The sequence below is a fragment of the Impatiens glandulifera genome, chromosome 4 (genome assembly GCF_907164915.1).
Source record: "Impatiens glandulifera chromosome 4, dImpGla2.1, whole genome shotgun sequence".
In the NCBI taxonomy this organism is placed as follows: domain Eukaryota; kingdom Viridiplantae; phylum Streptophyta; class Magnoliopsida; order Ericales; family Balsaminaceae; genus Impatiens; species Impatiens glandulifera.
The window spans coordinates 23,895,664-23,904,531 of NC_061865.1; the positions used below are offsets into that span (position 1 = coordinate 23,895,664).

The 8,868-nt window shown below is 32.6% G+C and overlaps 1 protein-coding gene across 2 annotated transcripts; it reads left to right on the forward strand.

The window, feature by feature from the left end:
• Positions 1–1,611: 1,611 nt before the first annotated feature.
• On the forward strand, positions 1,612–8,582 carry LOC124935955 (ABC transporter C family member 14-like). 2 transcript variants are annotated; one of them, XM_047476400.1, is made up of 11 exons: positions 1,612–1,851; positions 1,975–4,064; positions 4,146–4,466; positions 4,532–4,618; positions 4,737–5,369; positions 5,455–5,619; positions 5,687–5,981; positions 7,257–7,777; positions 7,851–7,914; positions 8,021–8,260; positions 8,346–8,582. In XM_047476400.1, the coding sequence occupies exons 2-11, from the start codon at positions 1,989–1,991 to the stop codon at positions 8,441–8,443; spliced, it is 4,500 nt and encodes a 1,499-aa protein (XP_047332356.1). In that variant the 5' UTR covers positions 1,612–1,851; positions 1,975–1,988; the 3' UTR covers positions 8,444–8,582. The 2 variants fall into 2 exon arrangements, with proteins under 2 accessions (XP_047332356.1, XP_047332355.1); XM_047476399.1 differs by having other exon boundaries at positions 1,613–1,851; positions 8,021–8,582.
• Positions 8,583–8,868: the final 286 nt, after the last annotated feature.

Genomic DNA, 8,868 nt, shown 5'->3' on the forward strand with positions numbered 1-8,868 from the left:
TGTACCTTGATTTGGATCTATGATCTCCATATTAGATCAATGTATAGAATACAAAAAATGATTTAAATGTAAAATTTTATATAAAAGTATTTGATATGAGTAAAAAATTTAGTGAATATTTTAATATAAAAAGTAAATAAATTATATATTTTAAATAAATTTTAATATTGAATTAAAAAAAAAATTGTAGTGAGGAATGCATGGAGCTTCTAGAAAAGCCACATGTTAGAGCAAGATTAAACCTAAATATATATATATTTATTATTATTATTATTATTTTGTCTAAAAAATGTTTGTATCATCATAACAAAGTCACATGTGTATATTTTTCTCTCTATTGGTAATTATCATGGTCTATTATCTATTATTATTTTAATAATACTAATTCTATAAATTAACTTAAAATTGAAACAAAATTATTTGCATCCTTTCTTAGTCATTTGATTACTTTGTTTTTTCATTTTTTTATAATTTTTTAATATTTAATCCATTAATTAAAATATGCAAATATATTTACTTTATTTTTATAAAATTAAAAATTAAACTAATTAAAATTATAAACACATTTACATTTTTTATAAACAATAATTTTTCAAACAAATTCAACAAAAATCTTTGAACAAGGAACCATTTACTAAAAAATAAAATAAATGGAACAATTATAAATTAAAGATATTTAATGTTTGTGGACCAAAATAAAAACAATTAGGGCGGTTCTAATTATGAGAGTTGTTTGATAATTTCGAGGAATGAGTTGATATATTAAAATAGAATAAGAGATAGAGATTAATGAATTGAATCTAGGTCTTGTTTGTTATAGATTATATAAATAAGTGAGTGAGTATTTTTAAATAATTTTACTATACTAATATTGAAAATTAGATTATTAGGGTCATTTGTTTGAAAGAATATTATTATATAAATGTAATATTGATTTTATATAGAGTATATTTTAAAATTTAATTTATGATTTAAAATAAATTAATCAAGTTTTTTTTATATTATAATTAATAAATAAATATTAAATTATTTTAATTTAATTTGAAGTAATCTTACACTTTCTCCTCTTTAAGTTATTTGAAAAACCCAAATAAATTTAATTTTTTAATTAATTATTTCTCAACAATCACATCACTAATTTTATTATTAAAAATACTAAAATACTCTATATTTTAAATTATTATTTTATATTTTATTTATATATATTAATATATTTTAAATTTGTACAATTTTTTTATAAAAATAATAATTAACTCCTTAAAATTATAAACAATCATTAATTTCTTCTCTTTCTAAGTTTTTTAAAAACCCATCATCGAAAAAAGCATTATTCAAACAAGATTTGTACAAGTTGATGTATAAAGTCAAACAATGCACATTTAACAACTTGAATGGATAATGAAAAAAAGAAAGAAAAAAAAAAAGAGAATGACTATAAAAATAGTTTATTTGACATAATAAATAAAATATTTATATTAATTCAAAAAAATCAAACATGAAAATAAGGCAAATCAAACATACCTTATTCCCCATATTGACAAAAAGCAAATTTGGTTTTCTTCACTATTTCTTCTTGTTCTTTCATTTTCATCTCCATTTTCATCTTCATCTTCATCTTCTCTCTTCAATAAGCGGTGATATGAACAATCAACTGTATACATGAAATGCAAAAAGATAAGCTTTTTCATAGCTTTACAACAGTTCCGAATCTCTACCAACCATGCTTATTATAAGTTCAAGAATCAAATATCGGGTTTTTACTTAGCAATCATAAACCTTTAATTTCCCCTTTTGCTCAATTCACGGATGATTGCTGATTAATTGATTGATTGAGTCCAAATAATAACCAAGGTTTGTTACATTTCCTCATATTCATACACATGCAAATGGGTTTTCTTCATTGATTAACTTCTTCGTAATACTACCTGAATCTCTGGATCTTGTCATTTCTTCACTCATTTATTCAATGTGCAGGTGGGTTTGTAAGCATGTCGTCGTCTTCATGGCTAACATCCATTGAATGTTCACCTTATGGAATTTCCGACAGTCCCTTTTCAGTTACAGTTGCTCTTCAATGGTTGAAATTCATTTTCATATCTCCATGTTCTCAAAGGGTTATATTTTCCGCCATTGATGCTCTTTTCTTACTAACCATTTTTCTATTTACACTTCGAAAGCTCAGTTCTAGATTCATCTTCAAAACTATTCCTACTTCACTAGACAGACCCTTGATTGTTGAATCAAGTAAGCCCCAATTCAGGGTCACTACCCTGTTCAGCCTCTCATTAGGCTTAACAGCTTTCTTAGCTATATATTATATAGCACTTTCAGTTTTTGCCTTTCTTCAAGGTACCCAATCACCATGGAAGTTAACTGAAATCGTTTTCTGGCTAATTCAAGCGATTACCCAACTGACTATCTTTATCTTGATTGCACACGAGAAGAGATTCAAGGCGATTACTCATCCTATATACCTTAGGGTTTATTGGATTGTTAATCTTTTTCTAGTGGTTTTACTCGCAGCTTCAGCCATTACAAGATTTGTTGTTGTCTCAGTTGATGCGAATTGGTTTATAGTGGATGATGTAACGTTCATTGCTGTTCTTCCAATATCTGCTTTCTTATTTTTCATTGCTATTAAAGGATCATCTGGTATTGTCGCTCAAGAAACAGGAATTAATGCAACTGTTGAATCTAATTTGGATTCTCATGTGACTGGTTATGCTTCGGCTTCTATTGTTTCTAAAGCTACATGGGCTTGGTTGAATCCTTTGATTAAGAAAGGGTATATATCCCCTTTAAAGATTGATGAAGTTCCATCACTTGCACCTGAACATCAAGCTGAAAAATTGGCTGAATTGTTCGAAATGAATTGGCCTAAAACTGAAGAGAATTGTAAGAACCCTGTTCGAACTACACTTATTCGTTGTTTCTGGAAACATGTCGTTTTAACGGGTTTTCTTGCTGTTGTGAAGTTAACTGTAGTCTTCGTTGGCCCGGTTTTACTTCAAGATTTCGTTAATTTTGCATCAGGACAGAAAACGAATCCTTATGAAGGATTATATCTAGCAGGAATTCTTCTTATCTCGAAAGTTATCGAGGTTCTTACTTCACACCACTTCACTTTCCACTCTGTGAAACTTGGAATGATGATAAGGAGCACTTTGATCACTTCTTTATATCGAAAAGGTCTTAAATTGACTTGTTCTTCTAGACAAGATCACGGTGTTGGTCAGATTGTGAACTACATGGCTGTAGATGCTCAACAGCTTGCGGATTTAATGGGGCAATTGCATACATTATGGCAAACACCTCTGCAGATATTGGTGGCTTTATGTCTTCTCTATTACTATTTCGGAGCTTCCATGTTATCTGTTTTCCTCTTGACAATCGCGGTTTTAGTTTTCGTCATGATCCGCACTCGTAACATGAATGCCTCAATGTTTTCTTTAATGATGAACCGCGATAAACGGTTGAAAGCAACTAACGAACTGCTTAACAACATGCGGGTGATCAAATTCCAAGCTTGGGAGGAGCATTTCCAAAAGAGGATTCAATCAATTCGAGAAGCTGAATTTGGTTGGCTTGGTAAGGTGACATATACTTTAACGAACAATCTAGTCGTTTTATGGAGTATGCCTGCTTTCATGGCAGCTACCCTTTTCGCGGTTTCGCTCTGGTTGGGTTACACTCTTGACCCTGGAACGGTTTTCACTGCTACTACGGTTATCAAGATGATTCAGGAGCCTGTTCGATCGTTTCCTCAATCTCTCGTCTCGTTCTCGCAAGCATTGATCTCTTTGGGAAGATTGGACACGTTTTTGACGAGTACTGAACTAAGCAGTTCATCTGTCGAGCGAGAGGTTGGTTGTGAAGGTAGGATTGCGGTTGAGGTGAAGAATGGTAGTTTCAGTTGGGATGATGAAGGAGATGATTCGGCTTTAAAAGGAGTGAATCTTGAAATCAGAAAAGGAGAGCTTGCAGCTATAGTTGGAACCGTTGGCTCTGGAAAGTCTTCACTTTTAGCTGCGGTTCTTGGCGAACTTCATACGAAATCGGGAAAGGTATTAATTAACTATGTTTAAATGTTTGATTATCTTTTCGGAGGACTATTTGTCTAAATGTTTGATTTCTAATAATAACAGGTTAGAGTTTGTGGGACAACTGGTTATGTTGCGCAAACAGCGTGGATACAAAACGCGACTATAGAAGAAAATATCTTGTTTGGATCGCAAATGGATAGGAATCGATATAAGGAGGTTTTAAGAGTTTGTTGCCTTGAGAAGGATTTGGAGATAATGGATCATGGGGACAAGACTGAGATTGGAGAACGAGGAATCAACCTTAGTGGTGGCCAGAAACAGAGGATTCAACTTGCTAGAGCCGTTTATCAAGATTGTGACGTTTATTTACTCGACGATATATTTAGTGCTGTGGATGCCCATACGGGGTCTGAAATATTCAAGGTAAATCCGAGGTTCCGTTCTTATTCAACTTATACGACATAATTGACCCTTTTCCGTTGTTGCAGGAATGCGTTAGAGGTATTCTTAAAGAAAAAACTATTTTACTCGTAACGCACCAAGTTGATTTCTTGCACAATGCTGATCGTATATTGGTGAGTTTTTTGTTTTATTAACTTCTGTCACAACTTGTATTGTTAACAAAATCATGTGAAGTTATGTAACTGTTTTATTTGAAAAATACCAATTCGTTCACATTTCTCATATATGCAGGTTATGCGAGACGGAAAAATTGTGCAAACTGGAAAATACGAGGAGCTTCTCGAATCGGGAATGGATTTTGGTGCACTGGTAGCTGCCTATGAAACCTCGATGGAACTTGTGGGAATGACAAGTAAATTTGAAATTGAAAGTCCATCTGAAGTGGTACCAAAGTCACCTCATAGCCCATCTATTAAATCCGAAATAATGAAAGGAGAAAATAGTCCCTTAGAAAGAACCATATCGGAAAAGGGAACTGCTAAGCTAATTGAAGACGAGGAAAGAGAGGTTGGCCATGTGCATTCCGATGTTTACAAGGACTATTGTACCGAAGCCTATGGATGGTGTGGATTAATAGCGGTTGTAGTTATATCCCTTCTTTGGCAAGGATCGTTTATGGGAAACGACTATTGGCTAGCCAACGAGACGAAAGCTAGCGCAGCGAATTTCAATCCGTCTCTGTTCATCGGAGTCTATACAGGAATTGCAGTTGTCTCTTGCATATTGGTTATGGTTCGAGGTTTTCTAGTGGCTTTTTTGGGTCTCAAAACAGCTCAGAAGTTCTTCGATCAAATTCTTCACAGTATCGTACATGCCCCCATGTCATTCTTCGATACAACCCCGTCTGGTCGTATTTTAAGTCGAGTGAGTTTTTCTTAAACACTCTTTTCTTAACAATATACAATATGATGAAAAACTAATTGTTTTTGATGTTTTTCAATTTTTTCAGGCATCAAGTGATCAAGGCAGTATTGATTTCATAATTCCATTATTCTTGAGCTTGGCACTTGTGATGTACTTCAGCTTGTTAAGTATCATTGTCGTTACTTGTATGAACGCCTGGCCAATAACTGTTCTTGTCATTCCGTTGATTTGGTTGAATATTCGATACAGAGTATGTCACGTGACAATATCTTATTTCTCGTATTGGATAGAATTTTTAATTTGTTACTGGTTTGCAGGGATATTATATAGCAACATCGAGGGAGTTATCGCGTATTGATTCAATTACGAAAGCTCCGGTCATCCATCATTTTTCGGAGACGATTGCTGGCGTTATGACAGTACGATGTTTTAGGAAACAAAAAGAGTTCTTCAGTAAAAATGTGGAGAGAGTCAATGCAAACTTAAGAATGGATTTCCACAATAATGCTGCGAACGAATGGTTTGGATTTCGGATGGAACTTATTGGAGCGTGTTTCCTTTGCATTGCTGCCTTGCTTATGGTCACTTTGCCAAGCTCATTTATCCAGCCAGGTAATTATGACTTGCTATTTTCTCTTAATCTTGATCACAAACACGATCCCATTCGAAAATCGGCAAAACTAAAAAATCCAATGATTTTGTTTTCTGTTTTGTTTGGTATAAAATTTGTTCTGGATCGAGATTCAAATTATAGTGTGATTTTACTGGTTTCAACTGGCACACATTGTTTTCTACATTAGGGCCTTGTTCGATATTGAGTCATTGCGATATAACTTTGTTTGGAGTATCGGAGTATGTTATTGAAATTGAGTGTTTCTTTTTTCTGAAAATGAAAATTGATTAGGTAAAAGACATTTGGTTATAAATAATGAAAAATATTTGGTTAGGTATTTTAATTCATGATTTGAATTATGTAATTGATTTGGGGTTATTTGAGATTAAATTCAAATAAACCAGATGAATCATAATCCAAATTATAGTGTAAATTTGTGTTCAATTTAGTATATAGTTTTTTTTTTCTTGATTTTGATCATGTTATTCTTATAATATAACATTTTAAGTTTGTTATATATATATAACATTTTTTATAATTTAAACCTTGTATACATTTTTGTAATTAGTTATATATATAATTAAAATATCAAGACATTTTAATAATAGAAAACAAAGAAAGAGAATTTGGGAAATTTGAGCATATGACCCTAAAGATAGGGTGAAATAAAGAAAGTGAGGGTGGATAATTTAAATAGCGCTGGTGACCCTTTTTTTTAATGACAATTGTACCCTTGCGTAACGTAACTCCAGTTGCGTGACGCGATTGCGTAACGCAACTGGGACGCAACTGGGGCATTTTCATCCAAAAAATTTCATAATTAAAAATTTTTGAAAAATAAAAAAATAAAAAATTGCGTCACGCAACCTGAGGATGCGTGACGCAATAGAGACATTTTCGTCAGGAAAAAAAAAAAGGTGTCACCAGCGCTATTTAATTTATTCACTCTCACCAAACGCAATTCACCCTGTTTTTAGGATCATTTGCTCAAATTCCCCTAATAACTTTAAGTTGGTATTTTTTAAAATAAATATCAAATAATTTAATAATAGAAAAATTGAAAAGAGAGAAACTAATTAAGGTTGAACTGTATAATGCCAATTCTAAATGTTTAGCTCCCATTATCATTTACTATGATGTTCCATTTTAGAAAAACATAATGAATGTAGTTATTTTTATGTGATCAACAAAACAACCTATATATGGTTTTATATTTTGGTTATTTTGTGGTTATGAAAATTAAGTTGGAACTGATGGCTTTATTTATACTGTAGAATACGTCGGCTTGGCCCTTTCCTACGGGCTTGCTTTGAACGGGGTGATGTTTTTCGCCATTTTCTCGACTTGTAGTGTGGAGAAATACATGGTTGCGGTAGAAAGAATAAAACAGTTTATAAGGATCCCTTCAGAAGCAGAATGGAGGAAAAACAATGGCCTGCCTTCACCAAACTGGCCTACAAAAGGCAATATCGAGATAAAGAACTTGAAGGTTAGATATCGCCCGAATACTCCATTAGTTTTGAAAGGAGTAAATGTGAAAATTGAAGGGGGAGATAAAGTGGGAATTGTTGGTCGGACTGGTAGTGGAAAATCGACGTTAATTCAGGTTTTCTTCAGGCTAGTTGAGCCGAGTAGTGGTACTATTGTAATTGATGGAGTTGATATATGCAAGTTGGGTCTTCATGACCTTAGGTCTCGTTTCGGTATCATCCCTCAAGATCCTGTTCTTTTTGAAGGAACTGTTAGAAGTAACATTGACCCTCTCGGGCTCTATTCAGATACAGAAATATGGAAGGTACGTTTGTTAGTTCAATTAATAACTGTGTATTGTTTGTGACTGATCATGTTTCATGTTTCTTGTTTGACAGAGTTTAGAACGATGCCAACTGAAAGAGGTCGTTGTTGCAAAGCCCGAGAAGCTCGACTCTCCAGGTTTGGATCACTTGTTTCATCTAACATAACATTATAAGTTATTCAAACCTGGTTTTCAAATGAAGTCATGTTTTAGTTTTGAAATCAATTTTTTTTGATTAATTAGTGGCTGATAGTGGAGATAATTGGAGTGTGGGACAAAGACAACTGTTATGCATGGGGAGAGTAATGTTAAAGCATACCAAAATCCTCTTTCTCGACGAAGCAACTGCTTCTGTTGACTCGCAAACGGATGGTATCATTCAAAAGATCATCCGAGAAGACTTTGCATCTTGTACTATAATCAGCATTGCTCATAGAATTCCCACCGTTATGGACTGCGACAAAGTGCTTGTCATGGACGCCGGTATTTGATTTGTCTTCTTTTGTTTGACTAATTTTCACAATGTTTTTCGATTCTTAAAATGATTTTGTTTGTTTCGATAAAACAGGCCTGCCTAAGGAATACGACAGCCCTGCCAGACTGATTGAGAGGCCGTCTCTGTTTGGGGCATTGGTTCAAGAGTATGGGAATAGATCAGGAATGTGAGCATGTCTCCTAAAGTTTTGTAATTTTTAAAACTGAATTTAGGATTTAGGTGAGGTTTGAAAGTTGGATATCCAACATGTCGAATTCTTGTTTTAAATGTACAATTTCTTATTGGTAATTCAGTCAAATAATAATTTGTTATATCCTTACCCTACTAGGCTAGCTGTTATTTAAAAATAAAAATATGAATTATGATAGCTTTTTACCTTTAAAAAAGAAATTTTAAAGAAATTTGGTAAATACTGTTTAAGAAAATAATTTTGGATAAAATAAATAACTTAGATGGTCATAAAAGAATAATGCAAAATTATGAAAAAAAAAAAAGTTCATGGTTGAATATTTGGTTTTAATTGAATTTTATTTTTGAATCGAATTTTAAATCTATTAGAATTCAAATATGATTTTTGAACGAATTTATTTTTTAT

Coding starts and splice junctions, on each gene's coding strand:
- LOC124935955 (XM_047476400.1), top strand. CDS start 1,989: ATGTCGTCGTCTTCATGGCTAACATCCATTGAATGTTCACCTTATGGA. Junction 5,620..5,686: donor GGTTGAATATTCGATACAGA/GTATGTCACGTG, acceptor ACTGGTTTGCAG/GGATATTATATAGCAACATC. Junction 8,261..8,345: donor AGTGCTTGTCATGGACGCCG/GTATTTGATTTG, acceptor TCGATAAAACAG/GCCTGCCTAAGGAATACGAC.